Here is a 19,952-nt window from a genome sequence, read left to right as displayed (position 1 = left end):
CATATTTTATGAAAGTTTAAACATAATATTTTGCACTATTTTAATATTGGAATGAGATTTATAAACTCATTTTTCCCGAGATAATTTTTTTGGACATACTGCGTTTGTCTTCTATCCCCTAGATATATTGCCTGCCGAATGTTTCTTCCACGTGTAAGTATGGCGGGGTAGGGTGGGTTAAAATGAGGGTACTTACATTTCTTAGCGAAAACGATCTAATTATATATATATAATTTTATATATTTTATATTCTTTTGTATATATATATATATATATATATATATATATATATATATATAATATAAGCGGACTGGTAGTGTGTCCTCGTGGCATCGTTATAGATTTTGGAACCATAAAATTAAACAACGTACCATGCAGTGCCTTTACATTGCTTCGCATTGTCTTATTATAAGACATAGAGTAGGGTTTGTTTATATAAAGACTTAAATTTATTTTATAGTTGCCACGGTTTATTCACTTTGAAGAAAATATTAAATACACGCACATTGTTAAAACTTATCAAATGGATCAATGTAAAATATTATTTTCGTTTAGATTTATAGAAAAGTGGATACATTTTTTAAAAATTAGGGTCAAAAAACTAATTAACTATACTGTTTTGTAATTTTGCCAAGGGAGGTAATTTAAAAATAAATTCAACTCACACGAAGAAAAATGTAAATGCAAAATCTCCAAGAGGGAATTATTGTTGGAATAATATAATTAGCAAAATTTGAATGCAAATTCTGTAGAAGTGTAAGCGGACATTATTGTTGGAATATTATAATTAGCATGGATTGATAAAAGGCTTTCTTTTATTTATTTTATTCACCGAACGTACTGTTTACTAATTATCATTTTTAATCAACTATTCCGCAATATTATACACGCGTTATCACGTTTAGTTGGTGCGCTATGGTTTTAGTCATGAAACTCTATTGTAAACTTTTAAAATTTAAAGTAGGCTACTTAAAAAAAAATTCATGAATTAGTAAAGTGCAATATGGTAGGTAAAACACGGATATTTTACATCCCGTTTTTTTTGTATACACTGAGCGTACTGTTAACTAATTATTATTCTATCTTTCGGTTTGCGGACAAGCTGGGGGTTTTATAGTCATTCACTGAATCAGGCGCGTCCCCCGCGATCAAACCAGGTGCGATTTGGCGCCACGGGCTAGACTGTGAGTACTATGCGTTTATGTTTGCATTTTAGTTGTGTTTATGTTTTTCTTTGTGTTGTATTTGTGTTTTCTGTTGTGTTTGTGTAGCGTTTGTGTTTTCGTTTGTCTTTGCATTGTGTTTGTTTGCCTTGTATTTGTGTTTTCTTTTGTGTTTGTGTTGTGATTATATTTTCTTTTGTGTTTGTGTTTTCTTTTGTGTTTGTGTAGTGTTTATATTTTCTTTTGTGTTCGTGATATCTTTTGTGTTTGTGTTGTGCTTGAGTTTTCTTTGTGTTTGTGTTTTCTTTTGTGTTTGTGTGTTTCTTGTGTGTTTGTGTTCTGTTTATGTTTTCATTGTTTTTGTGGTTTTTTTTGCGTTTGTGTTTTCTTTTGTGTTTGTGTTTTCTTTTGTGTTTGTGTTGTGTTTGTGTTGTATTTGTGTTGTATTTGTGTATTTGTTCTGTTCCCAAATTGGTACAATTAAAAAAGATTTACGGAGCACGGGTTGGCAGCTAGTATATATATATATCCTATATTTAAGTAGAAAAAATCCTGGGCATTTTTCAGGTTGTAAACACTAAATTGTCCAACACACTAACACGATTTAATATTGTCAATACATTAATATGATTGCTAACCCCCAGCTTAACAAACAGGCTCATTTGATTGAAGATTGTCAACACTAAGTTGACCAATACACAAACATTTTTCTATTAAGAGTAGTTTCGTGATTAAAACGAGCCTCCAACACATGACAGCCAGGGATGGGGCATGGTATTTAAACACAACAAACAATACACCATACAACCATGAAACACCCTCTGGCAGATTGTGAATGGTGTCATGACAATACAATCACCACGCGAACACTGTCACACCCTATGAGCAGTGATCACAATTATTATCATCAGAGGCGTAGCGAACCTTCCCGGCGCCCGGGAACAAAATTGCAATTTGGTACCCCCCCCCCCCGGACAAACTTTCAATTAGGCACCCCCCCCCATATATTTTTTATATTTATAATGCAAAACTGCAGCTAAAATGAGCTTTTAATTTTTTTCAAACCCATTTTAGCGCCCCTAGTGTCGGCGCCCGTGGCCATATGTACCTCCCCCTCGCCCCCCTTCTCTACGCCTCTGACTATCATATAAAAAACGGTAGTTTACTAGTAAAAATACAACCAGCTCAAAACCGTGATTAACTCCCCTTGTATGAGCCTATTTCAGCTACGCAAGTGATTAAAACAGGGGAGGGAACTCTAGCTTGAGATAGTATCATCTCCCCGCTTGAACCTAACCCGGTTTATACCAGTGATTCGCTTGTCTCCCCTAACACGATTTCACCATTCATCAGAACAAGCTCCAATAATAGGATCACGGCAGACCCTACTTTATAGATGTGTACCTAACACCAATGAGAAAGGGGGAAAAGGGGAGGCGATTGCAAGGGAACTAATCCACAAAACCAAACAGAACAAAATCGATTGAGCCGACTGCCCGGAAAATTGCTTGAAAGGGTTTTACTATGGTTTTAGAAATTAAAATCAACCCATTAAAAAAAAACAAAGAAGCTCTTTATTATTTAAAAGGATGGTTTGGATATAAAAATATAATTATAATACACGTATTTTTTAAAGCAGAAGTACTATGGTACCAGAACGGAAATAGATAATGGAGTTGGAGATTTGTGTAAAAACTAATGGTTTGGAAAGAGGTGCAGAGGCGTAGCGTGTGGGGGGGGGGGACATATGTCCCCGGGCGCCTACCTTAGGGGGGGGGGCGCCAAAATGGGTTAGAAAAACAAATTGAAAGTTTGAGGGGGGTGCAAATGAAAAGTTCGAGGAGGGGTGCAAATCGAAAGTTCTAGGGGGTGGGGTGCAAATCGAAAGTTTGTCCCCGGGCGCCGGGAAGGGTCGCTACGCCTCTGCAAAGGTGGATCGGGCTCTACAACATAGAACAATATTTTTTTTCAGTGCAGACTAGTGAAATTAGAGGCGCTGCAGATACTCCAAAGTGGAATGGGAGTTGCGGCTTATCTCTTTTTCTGGTTCAATCGAACAGGCATATATATATATATATATATATATATATATATATATATATATATATATATATATATATATATATATATATATATATATATATATATATATATATATATATATATATATATATATATATATATATATATATATATATATATATATATATATATATATATGGTGATTGCTTTTACATATTTTCCAAGACGGTTTTTTGATCTCTTATTCACCCCCACCCCAACAAAACACACATTGAACGTGGGTTGTGTGTGTCGCGGGTTCGGATCAGAAGTCGTACACTCTGACGTGGGTCATAGGTAATATTGTGAGGTTGATACACAACCCACACACACTGACTAGATATAGTGAAGGCCTTTGTGTAGCACGACATGTCTGAAATGTTTTTGTAAAGTATTTCTAGGATCCGTACTAATGTAATAACATACCAGATGATACTAATCAGATACCGGATTATACTAATCCGGGTCTTTTTTCCCTGAGCATCATCCTTTAATTTAAAATGAATATAATGATTGGTGTTTTCGACCCCCTTTTGGTTTGATGGTATAAGGATAAAAAAAACAACTATAAAATATTTACCCTGTAAAGTAACCCACTTTAAGAGGCTAACCTTCGCTACAATAATATTAACCCGTGGATCGCTAATTATTGATACATCGCCATTGAAAAATGGGACTAATTATTAAAAAAAATATGGGGGGGGGGGGGGACTGACCTGGTGACACAAGGTCCACTCTGTCCACTCCGACATGACGCAGTCCCCGGGGCAGGGGAGGGTGCAGGGCTTGTACCCCTCCTGCCGGTCGTCTGGGTCGCACTCAGAGTTGTCCACGATCCTCTCGGAACCGTCTGGGCTGACGGAGACACACCTGGCAAGGTCATATCAAGGTCATGACAAGGTCACGGTAGTGTCATCACAAGTTCATTGTAAGGGTATAGCCAGACCATGGTAAGGTCATGGTAGTGTCACTATAAGGTCATTGTGAGGGCAGATCAAAGTCATGTAAAGGTCATGGTAGTGTCATCACAAGGTCATTGTAAGGGTATAGCAAGGCCATGGTATGGTCATGGTAGTGTCATTATAAGGTCATTGTGAGGGCATATCAAAGTCATGTAAAGGTCATGGTAGTATCATCACAAGGTCATTGTAAGGGTATAGCAAGACCATGGTAAGGTCATGGTAGTGTCATTATAAGGTCATTGTGAGGGCATATCAAGGTCATGTAAATGTCATAGCAGTGTCATCACAAGGTCACTGTAAGGTCATACAATGGTCATTGCTAGGTAATAAAATGATAATGGCAAAGTCATGATAAAGTCGTATCACGGTAACAACAATATTGTGCTCTTGTTATAGTAATGTCATAGCAAGGTCATTGTAAGGTTAAAGCAAGTTCGTAAAAATCTCATATCAAGGTCATGGTAAAGACATAAAAGGTTCACGACAATATTGTAAACTCATTTCAATGACGTGATAAAGTCATCGCAAGGATAGGGTAATTACTAAAAAAAAGATTTCCATATTATATTAAAGGACAAACGCTTTTCCAAACAATTTAACAAAAGGCACGATGTTTACAAAAAAATGATCCTTACTCTAACCCAGGGGTCTCCAAACTTTTCAGCCCGAGGGCCGCATTAACTATCAAATATTAGCTCGGGGGCCAAGGTTTCTTTAAGGCATCTCTTCAGGGTCGTTGTATCTAAAGGCCTTTAGGTGGGTGTATAGATCAGAAACTAGATTTCCCTCTCTTGCCGTTTTAGGTTCAGAAAAATTAAATGACTAGTTATGTCTGCAGCAGAGGCAAATTTCTATACCCAATCTTCATTAGACAATAATAGCTGTGACTTGCCTTTACTATCAGGAAGTCACCTATTTATTTTCATAGATACTCTGCTCAGAATTTTCTCGCAAAATTGGCAATCTTACTGATGTGAAATATGGTAAATCTTGTGATTTTGTTTTTGTCTCTGAACTATCTATGGTTAGATATACTCTTCGGTAACAGTGTCATACATTATAATGTAAGGAAGCCAGCTCTTGCGTTATGTTCTTGTCTTCATCAAAACCTCTAATGAACAAAAACAGTTGAGAAGTGGAACAGCTGTCCAGCGACTCATCCATTGCAATTGAAAAATGGCGAAATTTGCTTGAATTTTTTGCTATTTGAGTCGCAATGTTTTCACCAATGTCTGCAACACGGCGAGTAATTGTATTTGCACACAAAGCTACATTTCAAATAGTTTTGAATTTTCTGTCCAAAGCTACTCAGCCACCTCCAACAAACATTTATTCAGTGGACAAAAAGATCGTCGCGGGCCGGATAAAATGAACTGGCGGGCCGCATGCGGCCCGCGGGTCGTAGTTTGGGGACCCCTGCTCTAACCTAATCAACGTTAAATAATGTCAAAATGGTTGCTAGTGCAAATAAAGGTAAACAACTTTAGAAAAAAGCCCACGAAGAAATGATGCTCTAAGCTGTCTTTACCACCACAGAGCTAGGAGACAAAAAGACGACCTACGATCACATAGCCCAGCAAGTAATGCCAGACTAGAGGGGTAGTAGTCGTGACCCAATACCAAGGGACACACCAACCCACATAAACACTGTTACACATAGCTATACACAACCACTCTACACAGGGTACTCACTTGACACACATGATTCACTTCACAACACGTGAGTACCCAACCTGCACACACCGTCACAAATTGTACTCACGAGGTCTCAAAACACATGAGTACCCGACCCCCCCCCCCCACACACCATCACACACGCTACCCATGGTGCCCCACACCACGGAACCACACATCCCTCAAACAGTACTCGCGTGAGTACCCGACCCCTACACCCACCACTACAAACAATACGATGTCCCCTCCCCCTCTCCACCACTGTACTTCACAACCCATACACCGACCATAACAAACATTACTCACGATGCCCACCCCCCAGCATTACCTGACAAGTCTGCTGTGAGTACCATCCCCACAAGACTTGCTGCCGTTAGGAATACACATGCCCCAGTTCTCGTACCTCCAGACAAAGTAGCTGCACGTCTGTCTGCAGACTCGCGTCTGTATGTCCTGTAATAGACGACACATATAGAGAATGTCCTGTAATAGACGACACACATAGAGAATGTCCTGTAATAGACGACACACATAGAGAATGTACTGCAATAGACGACACACATAGAGAATGTCCTGTAATAGACGACACACATAGAGAATGTCCTGTAATAGACGACACACATAGAGAATGTCCTGCAATAGACGACTAACATAGAGAATGTACTGCAATAGACGACACACATAGAGAATGTCCTGTAATAGACGACACACATAGAGAATGTCCTGTAATAGACGACACACATAGAGAATGTCCTGCAATAGAGGACACACATAGAGAATGTCCTGCAATAGACGACACACATAGAGAACGTCCTGCAATAGACGACACACATAGAGAATGTCCTGCAATTGACGACACACATAGAGAATGTCCTGCAATACACGACACAGATAGAGAATGTCCTGTAATAGACGACACAAATAGAGATTGTCTTGCAATAGACTACACACATAGAGAATGTCCTGCAATAGACGACACACATAGAGAATGTCCTGTAATAGACGACACACATAGAGAATGTCCTGTAATAGACGACATACATAGAGAATGTCCTGCAATAGACGACTAACATAGAGAATGTCCTGCAATAGACGACACACATAATGTCCTGTAATAGACGACACACATAGAGAATGTGCTGCAATAGACGACACACATAGAGAATGTGCTGCAATAGACGACACACATAGAGAATGTCCTGCAATAGACGACACACATAGAGAATGTACTGTAATAGACGACACACATAGAGCATGTTCTGCAATAGACGACATACATAGAGAATGTCCTGCAATAGACGACTAACATAGAGAATGTCCTGCAATAGACGACACACATAATGTCCTGTAATAGACGACACACATAGAGAATGTGCTGCAATAGACGACACACATAGAGAATGTGCTGCAATAGACGACACACATAGAGAATGTCCTGCAATAGACGACACACATAGAGAATGTACTGTAATAGACGACACACATAGAGAATGTCCTGTAATAGACGACACACATAGAGAATGTCCTGTAATAGACGACATACATAGAGAATGTCCTGCAATAGACGACTAACATAGAGAATGTCCTGCAATAGACGACACACATAATGTCCTGTAATAGACGACACAATAGAGAATGTCCTGCAATATACGACACACATAGAGAATGTGCTGCAATAGACGACACACATAGAGAATGTCCTGCAATAGACGACACACATAGAGAATGTACTGTAATAGACGACACACATAGAGAATGTGCTGCAATAGACGACTAACATAGAGAATGCCCTGCAATAGACGACACACATAGAGAATGTCCTGCAATAGACGACACATATAGAGAATGTCCTGCAATAGACGACATACATAGAGAATGTCCTGCAATAGACGACACAATAGAGAATGTCCTGCAATAGACGACATACATAGAGAATGTCCTGCAATAGACGACACACATAGAGAATATCCTGCAATAGACGACACACATAGAGAATGTCCAGCAATAGACGACACACATAGAGAATGTCCTGCAATAGACGACACACATAGAGAATGTACTGCAATAGACGACACACATAGAGAATGTCCTGCAATAGACGACATACACAGAGAATGTCCTGTAATAGACGACACATATAGAGAATGTGCTGCAATAGACGACACATATAGAGAATGTGCTACAATAGACGACTAACATAGAGAATGTGCTACAATAGACGACTAACATAGAGAATGGCCTGCAATAGACGACACATATAGAGAATGTCCTGCAATAGACGACACATATAGAGAATGTCCTGCAATAGACGACACACATAGAGAATGTGCTACAATAGACGACACACATAGAGAATGTCCTGCAATAGACGACACACAGAGAATGTCCTGTAATAGACGACACATATAGAGAATGCCCTGCAATAGACGACACACATAGAGAATGTCCTGTAATAGACGACACATATAAAGAATGCCCTGCAATAGATTACACACATAGAGAATAACTGAATCACATTGGAACTATTAAACTATGTTTACTCTTTATTTTAGTAAGTCGAAAACGAAGTTATGTAGGCCTACATTTTATTCTGATATTGTAAGAATTATTATTTTTTTTTTAAATATAAGTATACCAGTTTAAAAAAAATCTTTTCAAGGGGTTAAAGTATAAAAAAAAAATTAGGTCTAGATGTAGTATTTTTGAGTGGGTTTTTAATTCCACAGTTGCAGCAGAGAATCCACCTTTTAAGCCCAAACGAGAAACAAGTGTGTAATCAATCAATACACAACCGCCTTTACTCTCCGTAAAGATCACCCAATGCCCTTCAATGCCTGGAACTGGTTTTAGGAGCTTTAACCATAGGTGTTTGGAGCTTAAATGGTTGGCCCGGAACGGGTCTTTAACAAGAGTTTCTTTCAGGCATCTCTTCGGGGCCCACCCCTCGGCCCGAACATTTCAAGTCCCCCCCCCCCCTCCTCCCGCGTAGAACAATGTCTGGAAGAAAGACTGGTCTTTAAACCTCAAACCACGTTGAACTATATCGTATGTTACCTTGTCATAGTTGTACATGGACGGGCAGTCCCGACCCCCGTTGGATGGCAGGGTCAGAATTCTCCGACCCCTCTGCTGGACCCCCGAGCCACACTTGACGCTACACGGGCTCCAGTTGCTCCACTCCGTCACCTTGCAGTCCTCTGGGCACGGGATGTTGCACACCTCACTCGGGTACCCTGTGGGCGGGGGGAGGGGGAGGGTTAAAATTTAAGTGCTGTTATTTTAACTACACTAACATCGCTGGTCACGATTCATCAGATTAAACAATGATAACAGATGTTGGACAGCGTAGTCGGTAGGTAGAGCATACGGTTAGCTAACCAGAAAGCTTCGAGGTCGAATCTCAGGACCATGCCAGTAGAACGTCCACCCAGCCCTGATGGCTATCTAATTCACGTTAGGGAAAGTACAGGAGCGTCTAATGTACCAACAACACTAACCCTTCATATGACGAAGTAACTGCCCCATGATAAGTTTTTTCCTTAAGGATGTACTTTACATTAAAGCAAACTCCAGTAGGAAAGTATTAATACAAACGTTTCATAACGTAGTAAAAAGCGATACATTGTAAATCTTTCTTATATGTCGCTTAGCCAATTGTTTGTGGCACAACTTCCGTATCTTTCAATTGATCCATGAGCCTCTGCTAGCACAGTCATCAGCTTTCTAGCAGCACAGTAGTAGTTTCCCATTTCAGACCGTGTGATCCACAAGGCAAATAGACTATTCACATGTATTCTTGACATCGGCGTATGAAGGGACGGCGTAGTCTGCACTAAGCTTAGCAGCCTTTACTTTCCTTATGGGACCGAGTGGTTCGAATCCGGGTTCAAGTCAGTAGACCGTCCCTGAGTCCACCCAACTCTGATGGGTAGCTAACTCCTGTAAGGGAAAGTAAAGGCGGCTGGGCATAGTGTTGACCACACTATCTCTTCATATGCCGAGGTCACAGAAACAAGTGAACTCTACCTCACTTGCCCCATAGACCGTCAGGTTTAAAAGGAAAACTTTACTCTTACTTACTTTACTTTCCTTAACGTGAGGCAGGTACCCATCAGAGCTGATGGAAACAGGGGGCGTAATGCATTCACAAGTAAGAACTGACAACTCAAATTCGGGCTAACAAGCAAGCGCTCTACTCCTCGACCACGCCATAATACAGACTATAGTAAATTTTATTTTCAGGTGCGTAAGTCTCAAATAACAGGTGGAGCGGTGTTTGTGTATTTTTGCTGCCTTCGTGTAAGAAAGAAACGTATGCTCGCATCTGCTTTCAATAGGTTAGGTACCCGTCAAATGCTGAGTTGACTCATGGAGGGAAACAATTTTAAAAAATTGAAAAAAAAAACAGACTCCAGTCTTTTGTATCATCATTCATTTACGCTACCACTCGACAACGTCTTTTCCACAACAACTTTATAAATACAAAACTCCTATAAAACTGGGACAACCCAGAAACTTCTAGACTCACTTTCTCCGTTACAGTACGGGATACCGTTCTTGTCCTCCTTGGGACTCTGACAGTGGCGGGCCATGTAGCGACGCCCCTGCCCACAGTAGACCCCGGGGGTCAGGCCGTAGATGTCCGTCTCGTTCCGCCTCTGACGGCTGGAGCTCAGGGACATCTGGGCGAACCGTGTGTCTTCTTGCTGGAGAGGGAGAGGGCGTTACGTTAATTAGTCAATAATCCCAACATCAATTCATTCGGATTAAGGTTATTCACTAATCCCAGCGTTCATTTGGTGGGATTAAGGTTAGTCACTAATCCCAATATTGTCACAATGAGATTAAGGTTAGTCAATAAACCCACCATTAATTCATTATGATTAGTCACCGAACCCGATTTTAACAAAATGGAATTAAGGTTAGTGATAATTTCTAAATTTAACACGATGGAATTATAGTTAGAGACCCTCCTAAGTTTTAACACATTGCAATTAAGGTTAGAGACTAGCCCTAACTTTAAAACATTGGGATTAAGGCTAGAGATCAGCCTTAACTTTAACACATCGGGATTAAGGTTAGGGACTAGCCTTAATTTTAACACAGTAAGGTAAAACTTAGAGACTAGCCCTAACTTTTTGAAGTTAGAGACTAGTCCTATCATTAATTCAATTTAATTAAAACGCTATTTAGCTTCGTGATCAATAAATAAGCCCTGTGTTAGCTAAAGATTCATATTTGGAGAATGTGTTTACGACACATTCTGAACCAACAACCGCTGTGTTGATCTAAAAGTTTTTGTAAAACATATAGTTACTCTGTGCTAACAATAATTCTATTTGATAAAATACGAGAACTTGAAATATAAAATATAAAATAGCCCTCGGTTGTGTTTTTTAGCATTAAATCCAATTTAGACGCATTTGTTGCACTATCTCATATTGTAGTCTACTAATATTATATTAAGTATCGCAATCTACAACGTCAACTGAAAACGCTAAAAAAAAAACCTACCAAACCTTTTAGTTTAGAACTTCTGCTCTAGATAATTTTTAACAATAGCAAATAATAATTTAAAGCTTTCTTTATAAGTAAATTGTGAATGTAAGGTGCAGGAATTTGAAATGAATTGAAAGTTAAGCAACGAATTATCTCCCATTTGGTAATCCATTTATTCAAGGGAAATAACTTACACATGAAAATGTAAATAAACAAAGTGTAATCAAGACATGCTTGAAAACCACAATAAAACCCTTTAAATTTGATTACGTAATAATTATACCAAATCTTTTATATTAGCTTTGTATCCGAGTCAACACAATATACTTTAATATTTGATAACTTAACTGTAGGTTTTGTTTGAAAGTCTTTATACGGTAACTTTATTATGACATACTTATAGTCAATTTCGATGACAAACGATAAATTGAATTAAGTCTATTTTATCATAATTCACCCATATATACGCAGAATTTATAATTTTGGATCCCTTAAAAAAAAAGAAAAAAAAAAAAAAAAAAAAGGATCCCTTAAATTTAAGGGACAACTTTAAAAAAAATAACGAATTAATAATTGCAATTGCCAGCATAGAAATTGCGCGAAAAATCAAATACTGGTAACTATTTAAGACATTGCTATAATTATTGATTAAATATAAAAAAAAATAATTTGAAAAAACAAAGTTTACGGTTAGTTATGAATTCCAGCCTATTTAATATTATATATTAATACTTTACGAGTGGTAATATATATTCCTAGAAAAAAAAGCGCCCTGCCGGGGCGCCATCCCTACGAGTTTGAAAATGTTTTTAGCGCAAAAACCTCCCCAGGAGTATTCTCAACATCTTCCCAAAGTTTCATGGCGATCGAGTGAACAGTGTCACTACAATTCACTTTTATTATTTTTATATACCACATGTAGAGAAAAATCGCACCCTCCCGAAGCGCCGCCCTTGCGAAATTAAAAAAATAATTTTTGCAGGACCCTTCCCTTGAGTGTTCTAATCAGCTCTCCAAAGTTTAATGGCGATCGGATGAACGCTGTGAGAACCGTTATCGACGTGTTTTTTTATATACCGTACATAAAGAGAAAACAAATCGCGCCCTGCCGGGGCGCCACCCCTGCGAATTTGAAAATGTATTTTGAGCAGAAACCACCCCAGGAAATTAAACAAAAGATTAGTTTGTAGAAGCCTTCCCTTGAGTGTTGTAATCAACACCCCAAACTTTGTTGGCGATCGGATGAACGGTGAGAAACCGCAATCAACTTAAATTTGTATATACCTCCCCCCACGAAATGGCGCCCTAGGTGACTGACTAGTTCGCCTTACAGGTAGCACCGGCCCTGCACACATTCCCCTAACGTCACCACTACTCCCCCTCCCCCTGACTTCAGCATTACCCAACCTCCCCCTGATGTCACCACTACCCACCTTCTCTCTGACGTCACCGCTACCAACTCTCCCCTGACGTCATCAATACTCCCCCTCCCCTTGCCGTCACCCCTACCCACCTTCTCTCTGACGTCAATGATACAGTCCGACCAGGCACCCAGCACCAGAGGCAGCTGATTCTTGCAGACACAGTCCTCGTGTTCATCCCGTGGGTACATGCCCGTGTCCCGGCAGTTGGTTTTGTTCTCCGCTGGGGGACAGAAACATCTCAACATTAGGCACCATAAGCATACTCAACACATCACAACATCAGCCAACATCAGCATACTCAAAACTTTAACATTCACATGCATCGACTGATGGGACAACATCAAGATGAACATCCATCCGAATCAGTGGTGTCACGATATTGGGTGTCACCTGGTGGGGTAAGTGAGGGCGTCACCTGGTGGGGTAAGTGAGGGCGTCACCTGGTGGGGTAAGTGAGGGTGTCATCTGGTGGGGTAAGTGAGGGCGTCACCTGGTGGGGTAAGTGAGGGCGTCAACGGGTGGGGTAAGTGAGGGTGTCACCTGGTGGGGTAAGTGAGGGTGTCACCTTGTGGTGTAAGTGAGGGTGTCACCTGGTGGGGTAAGTGAGGGCGTCACCTGGTGGGGTAAGTGAGGGCGTCACCTGGTGGGGTAAGTGAGGGCGTCAACGGGTGGGGTAAGTGAGGGTGTCACCTGGTGGGGTAAGTGAGGGTGTCACCTTGTGGTGTAAGTGAGGGTGTCACCTGGTGGGGTAAGTGAGGGCGTCACCTGGTGGGGTAAGTGAGGGCGTCACCTGGTGGGGTAAGTGAGGGCGTCACCTGGTGGGGTAAGTGAGGGCGTCAACGGGTGGGGTAAGTGAGGGCGTCACCTGGTGGGGTAAGTGAGGGCGTCACCTGGTGGGGTAAGTGAGGGCGTCAACGGGTGGGGTAAGTGAGGGTGTCACCTGGTGGGGTAAGTGAGGGTGTCACCTGGTGGGGTAAGTGAGGGTGTCACCTTGTGGTGTAAGTGAGGGTGTCACCTGGTGGGGTAAGTGAGGGCGTCACCTGGTGGGGTAAGTGAGGGTGTCACCTGGTGGGGTAAGTGTGGGCGTCACCTGGTGGGGTAAGTGAGGGTGTCACCTGGTGGGGTAAGTGAGGGCGTCACCTGGTGGGGTAAGTGAGGGCGTCAACGGGTGGGGTAAGTGAGGGTGTCATCTGGTGGGGTAAGTGAGGGCGTCACCTGGTGGGGTAAGTGAGGGCGTCACCTGGTGGGGTAAGTGAGGGCGTCAACGGGTGGGGTAAGTGAGGGCGTCAACGGGTGGGGTAAGTGAGGGTGTCATCTGGTGGGGTAAGTGTGGGCGTCACCTGGTGGGGTAAGTGAGGGTGTCACCTGGTGGGGTAAGTGAGGGCGTCAACGGGTGGGGTAAGTGAGGGCGTCACCTGGTGGGGTAAGTGAGGGTGTCACCTGGTGGGGTAAGTGAGGGTGTCATCTGGTGGGGTAAGTGAGGGTGTCACCTGGTGGGGTAAGTGAGGGTGTCACCTGGTGGGGTAAGTGAGGGTGTCACCTTGTGGTGTAAGTGAGGGTGTCACCTGGTGGGGTAAGTGAGGGCGTCACCTGGTGGGGTAAGTGAGGGTGTCACCTGGTGGGGTAAGTGTGGGCGTCACCTGGTGGGGTAAGTGAGGGCGTCACCTGGTGGGGTAAGTGAGGGTGTCATCTGGTGGGGTAAGTGAGGGCGTCACCTGGTGGGGTAAGTGAGGGTGTCACCTGGTGGGGTAAGTGAGGGTGTCACCTGGTGGGGTAAGTGTGGGCGTCACCTGGTGGGGTAAGTGAGGGCGTCACCTGGTGGGGTAAGTGAGGGCGTCACCTGGTGGGGTAAGTGAGGGTGTCACCTGGTGGGGTAAGTGAGGGTGTCACCTGGTGGGGTAAGTGAGGGTGTCACCTGGTGGGGTAAGTGAGGGCGTCACCTGGTGGGGTAAGTGAGGGCGTCAACGGGTGGGGTAAGTGAGGGCGTCACCTGGTGGGGTAAGTGAGGGTGTCATCTGGTGGGGTAAGTGAGGGCGTCACCTGGTGGGGTAAGTGAGGGCGTCACCTGGTGGGGTAAGTGAGGGTGTCACCTGGTGGGGTAAGTGAGGGTGTCACCTGGTGGGGTAAGTGAGGGTGTCACCTGGTGGTGTAAGTGAGGGCGTCACCTTGTGGGGTAAGTGAGGGTGTCATCTGGTGGGGTAAGTGAGGGTGTCACCTTGTGGTGTAAGTGAGGGCGTCACCTGGTGGGGTAAGTGAGGGTGTCATCTGGTGGGGTAAGTGAGGGTGTCACCTTGTGGTGTAAGTGAGGGCGTCACCTGGTGGTGTAAGTGAGGGCGTCACCTGGTGGGGTAAGTGAGGGTGTCACCTGGCGGGGTAAGTGAGGGTGTCACCTGGTGGGGTAAGTGAGGGCGTCACCTGGTGGGGTAAGTGAGGGTGTCACCTTGTGGGGTAAGTTAGGGTGTCACCTGGCGGGGTAAGTGAGGGTGTCACCTGGTGGGGTAAGTGAGGGCGTCACCTGGTGGGGTAAGTGAGGGTGTCACCTGGTGGGGTAAGTGAGGGCGTCACCTGGTGGGGTAAGTGAGGGCGTCACCTGGTGGGGTAAGTGAGGGCGTCACCTGGTGGGGTAAGTGAGGGTGTCACCTGGTGGGGTAAGTGAGGGCGTCACCTGGTGGGGTAAGTGAGGGCGTCACCTGGTGGGGTAAGTGAGGTTGTCACCTGGTGGGGTAAGTGAGGGCGTCACCTGGTGGGGTAAGTGAGGGCGTCACCTGGTGGGGTAAGTGAGGTCGTCACCTGGCGGGGTAAGTGAGGGTGTCACCTGGTGGGGTAAGTGAGGGCGTCACCTGGTGGGGTAAGTGTGGGCGTCACCTGGTGGGGTAAGTGAGGGCGTCAACGGGTGGGGTAAGTGAGGGCGTCACCTGGTGTAGTAAGTGAGGGTGTCACCTTGTGGTGTAAGTGAGGGTGTCACCTTGTGGTGTAAGTGAGGGTGTCACCTTGTGGTGTAAGTGAGGGTGTCACCTTGTGGTGTAAGTAAGGGTGTCACCTGGTGGGGTAAGTGAGGGCGTCAACGGGTGGGGTAAGTGAGGGCGTCACCTGGTGGGGTAAGTGAGGGCGTCACCTGGTGGGGTAAGTGAGGGTGTCACCTGGTGGGGTAAGTGAGGGCGTCACCTGGTGGGGTAAGTGAGGGCGTCACCTGGTGGGGTAAGTGAGGGTGTCACCTGGTGGGGTAAGTGAGGGTGTCACCTGGTGGGGTAAGTGAGGGTGTCATCTGGTGGGGTAAGTGAGGGTGTCATCTGGTGGGGTAAGTGAGGGCGTCATCTGGTGGGGTAAGTGAGGGTGTCATCTGGTGGGGTAAGTGAGGGTGTCACCTGGTGGGGTAAGTGAGGGTGTCACCTGGTGGGGTAAGTGAGGGCGTCACCTTGTGGTGTAAGTGAGGGTGTCACCTGGTGGGGTAAGTGAGGGCGTCACCTGGTGGGGTAAGTGAGGGTGTCACCTGGTGGTGTAAGTGAGGGTGTCACCTTGTGGTGTAAGTGAGGGTGTCACCTGGTGGGGTAAGTGAGGGCGTCACCTGGTGGGGTAAGTGAGGGCGTCACCTGGTGGGGTAAGTGAGGGCGTCACCTGGTGGGGTAAGTGAGGGCGTCAACGGGTGGGGTAAGTGAGGGTGTCACCTGGTGAGTTAAGTGAGGGTGTCACCTGGTGGGGTAAGTGAGGGCGTCACCTGGTGAGTAAGTGAGGGTGTCACCTGGTGGGGTAAGTGAGGGTGTCATCTGGTGGGGTAAGTGAGGGTGTCACCTGGTGAGTTAAGTGAGGGTGTCACCTGGTGGGGTAAGTGAGGGTGTCACCTGGTGGGGTAAGTGAGGTCGTCACCTGGTGGGGTAAGTGAGGGTGTCACCTGGTGGGGTAAGTGAGGGTGTCACCTGGTGGGGTAAGTGAGGGTGTCACCTGGTGGGGTAAGTGAGGGTGTCACCTGGTGGGGTAAGTGAGGGTGTCACCTGGTGGGGTAAGTGAGGGTGTCACCTGGTGGGGTAAGTGAGGGTGTCACCTGGTGGGGTAAGTGAGGGTGTCACCTGGTGGGGTAAGTGAGGGTGTCATCTGGTGGGGTAGGTGAGGGCGTCACCTGGTGGGGTAAGTGAGGGTGTCACCTGGTGGGGTAAGTGAGGGTGTCACCTGGTGGGGTAAGTGAGGGTGTCACCTGGTGGGGTAAGTGAGGGTGTCACCTGGTGGTGTAAGTGAGGGCGTCACCTGGTAGGGTAAGTGAGGGTGTCACCTTGTGGTGTAAGTGAGGGTGTCACCTGGTGAGTTAAGTGAGGGTGTCACCTGGTGAGTTAAGTGAGGGTGTCACCTGGTGGGGTAAGTGAGGGCGTCACCTGGTGGGGTAAGTGAGGGCGTCACCTGGTGGGGTAAGTGAGGGTGTCACCTGGTGGGGTAAGTGAGGGCGTCACCTGGTGGGGTAAGTGAGGGTGTCACCTGGTGGGGTAAGTGAGGGTGTCATCTGGTGGGGTAAGTGAGGGTGTCACTTGGTGGGGTAAGTGAGGGCGTCACCTGGTGGGGTAAGTGAGGGTGTCACCTGGTGGGGTAAGTGAGGGTGTCATCTGGTGGGGTAAGTGAGGGCGTCACCTGGTGGGGTAAGTGAGGGTGTCACCTGGTGGGGTAAGTGAGGGCGTCAACGGGTGGGGTAAGTGAGGGTGTCACCTGGTGGGGTAAGTGAGGGTGTCATCTGGTGGGGTAAGTGAGGGTGTCACTTGGTGGGGTAAGTGAGGGCGTCACCTGGTGGGGTAAGTGAGGGTGTCACCTGGTGGGGTAAGTGAGGGCGTCACCTGGTGGGGTAAGTGAGGGCGTCAACGGGTGGGGTAAGTGAGGGTGTCACCTGGTGGGGTAAGTGAGGGCGTCAACGGGTGGGGTAAGTGAGGGTGTCACCTGGTGGGGTAAGTGAGGGCGTCAACGGGTGGGGTAAGTGAGGGCGTCACCTGGTGGGGTAAGTGAGGGCGTCAACGGGTGGGGTAAGTGAGGGCGTCACCTGGTGGGGTAAGTGAGGGCGTCAACGGGTGGGGTAAGTGAGGGCGTCACCTGGTGGGGTAAGTGAGGGTGTCACCTGGTGGGGTAAGTGAGGGCGTCAACGGGTGGGGTAAGTGAGGGTGTCACCTGTGGGGTAAGTGAGGGCGTCACCTGGTGGGGTAAGTGAGGGCGTCACCTGGTGGGGTAAGTGAGGGCGTCACCTGGTGGGGTAAGTGAGGGTGTCACCTTGTGGTGTAAGTGAGGGTGTCACCTGGTGGGGTAAGTGAGGGTGTCACCTGGTGGGGTAAGTGAGGGTGTCACCTGGTGGGGTAAGTGAGGGCGTCAACGGGTGGGGTAAGTGAAGGGGTCACCCCACTCGCCCAAAAAAAAATGAATTCTCAGTTTAGTGTCACCCAAGACCCTTCTATTTTAATTATTATAACACTGTTTTCATCTTTTCCTTTTTGTGCCCAAGACACAATGGACCGCCACAGAAAGCTCCCTCTACTTTTGTCGTTCACCGGTAATTTTCTCGGTATAATATGATATATTATGATATAATACGATTTAATATGATAAAATATGATAAAATATGATATTATATGATATAAGACGATATAATATGCTATAATATAAGATGATAATATAATATGATGTAATATAATAAAATAAAATATGATATATATTACAATCTGATATAACACGATAGAATATGATAGCATATGATATGATATTCTATAAAATATAATATGATATAATATGATATAACGTGATATAATATGGTATAACATGATAGAATATGATAGAATATGATAGAATATGATAGAATATGATATATGATATATAATATACTGACCAAGAATAGTCCTGAACCGGAAGCGGCTGGTCAGACAATTGGGCCCACACTCCGTCCACTCCGACCACTGCGACAGCAGACACTCCGTGTCACACGGCCTGTAGCAGACCTCTGTCAGGGGCGGCATCGACCCCAGCTGCTCCATACACACGCTGTTGTTCGCCTGCTTCGTCTCCTGGCTGTTGGTGTGCTTGCACGTCATGTCTGTGGTGCGGGATCAAACCCCAGAGAGAATGAGATTTTTTTTTCATTTTTGTCGTTTTCAATAGAATCGTGATAAATTTGAATATCATTTGTAACAATTTTTTTAAACATTAACAGGAGAAACCTTAACATTATTATCATACTTAAAAATGGTTAAAACACTATTATAAAAAATCATCATTAGCGAATCTATATATACAAACAATATATAAACATTATAAACGTGTACCAAAGAATTTGGCTATTAAATATATTACAATACATTTTATAAACACCTGAAATGAATATACTCTACTTTGTTCTAACTTTTAGTACAAATCTTTCTCGTATTAATTTTTTTAACGAAGATTTCAATAAATATATTTCAAGAAATTGAAAAAAATCCAAAGAAATATTAGGTATTCACTTAAAGGGAGAAGACTGCATAAATGAAAAGTTTTACTGTAAACTGATGTTATTTCCCTTAGGCTAGAAATCAAAAATTGTTGTTTCAACAAAACACTGAGGCATCAAACAAAATTTAAAAACATTTCAAAGATTAAGAAAAAAAATGTGTTTGTATATATGTGTGTGGGGGGAGGAGGGGTGGAAAGGGGGTGTGTGGTAAGGTAAGGTGTGTGTGACTGGTATTCTAGAAAAAACTTTGTAGGGTGGTGAGGGGGCGTGTCGGAGGGGGGGGGGAACCATAAGTGTGTATGGTATTGTAAAAATGTAGTTGATGGTCGTAACTGGTACTAAAATTCTAAAGAAATTGTTAACTAGGTTGTAAATAACGATATAATGAGCATATGCGGGAGGATGTAAATACGATTGTCAACGAAGTTGTAAAACATGTTGTAAATAGTTTTGTGAATGAGGATGTAAATAAGATTGTAAATAAGTTTAAGAATAAGGATGTCAATACGTACTTAAATGAACATGCAATAGAGGTTGTAATTACCATTGCGAATGAGGATGTAAATAAGTTTATGAATACGTTTGTAAATGGGAATGTACATAAGGTTGTAAATAAGGTTGTAAATACCGTTATGAATGAGGCTGTAAATAAGTTTGTGCATGAGGATGTAATTGAGGATGTAAATGAGGTTGTAAATGAGGTAGTAAATGAGAATCTAAA

At 44.1% G+C, this 19,952-nt stretch overlaps 1 protein-coding gene across 1 annotated transcript in view; it reads right to left on the bottom strand.

Annotated features, from left to right (window-relative positions):
- Positions 1 to 19,952, bottom strand: part of LOC131937657 (thrombospondin type-1 domain-containing protein 7A) — a 222,134-nt gene that overhangs the window by 84,208 nt on the left and 117,974 nt on the right. The window contains exons 15-20 of the mRNA XM_059295249.1: positions 18,632 to 18,835; positions 12,873 to 13,003; positions 10,389 to 10,566; positions 8,915 to 9,093; positions 6,189 to 6,313; positions 3,941 to 4,094 (exon numbers count right to left, since the gene is read on the bottom strand). Coding sequence (XP_059151232.1) covers positions 3,941 to 4,094; positions 6,189 to 6,313; positions 8,915 to 9,093; positions 10,389 to 10,566; positions 12,873 to 13,003; positions 18,632 to 18,835 — 971 coding nt within the window. The remainder of the gene's footprint in view (positions 1 to 3,940; positions 4,095 to 6,188; positions 6,314 to 8,914; positions 9,094 to 10,388; positions 10,567 to 12,872; positions 13,004 to 18,631; positions 18,836 to 19,952) is intronic.

Source organism: Physella acuta, unplaced genomic scaffold (genome assembly GCF_028476545.2).
Source record: "Physella acuta isolate Inbredline_101_S28 unplaced genomic scaffold, ASM2847654v3 ptg000217l, whole genome shotgun sequence".
In the NCBI taxonomy this organism is placed as follows: domain Eukaryota; kingdom Metazoa; phylum Mollusca; class Gastropoda; family Physidae; genus Physella; species Physella acuta.
This window is presented reverse-complemented; position numbering and strand designations above follow the sequence as displayed.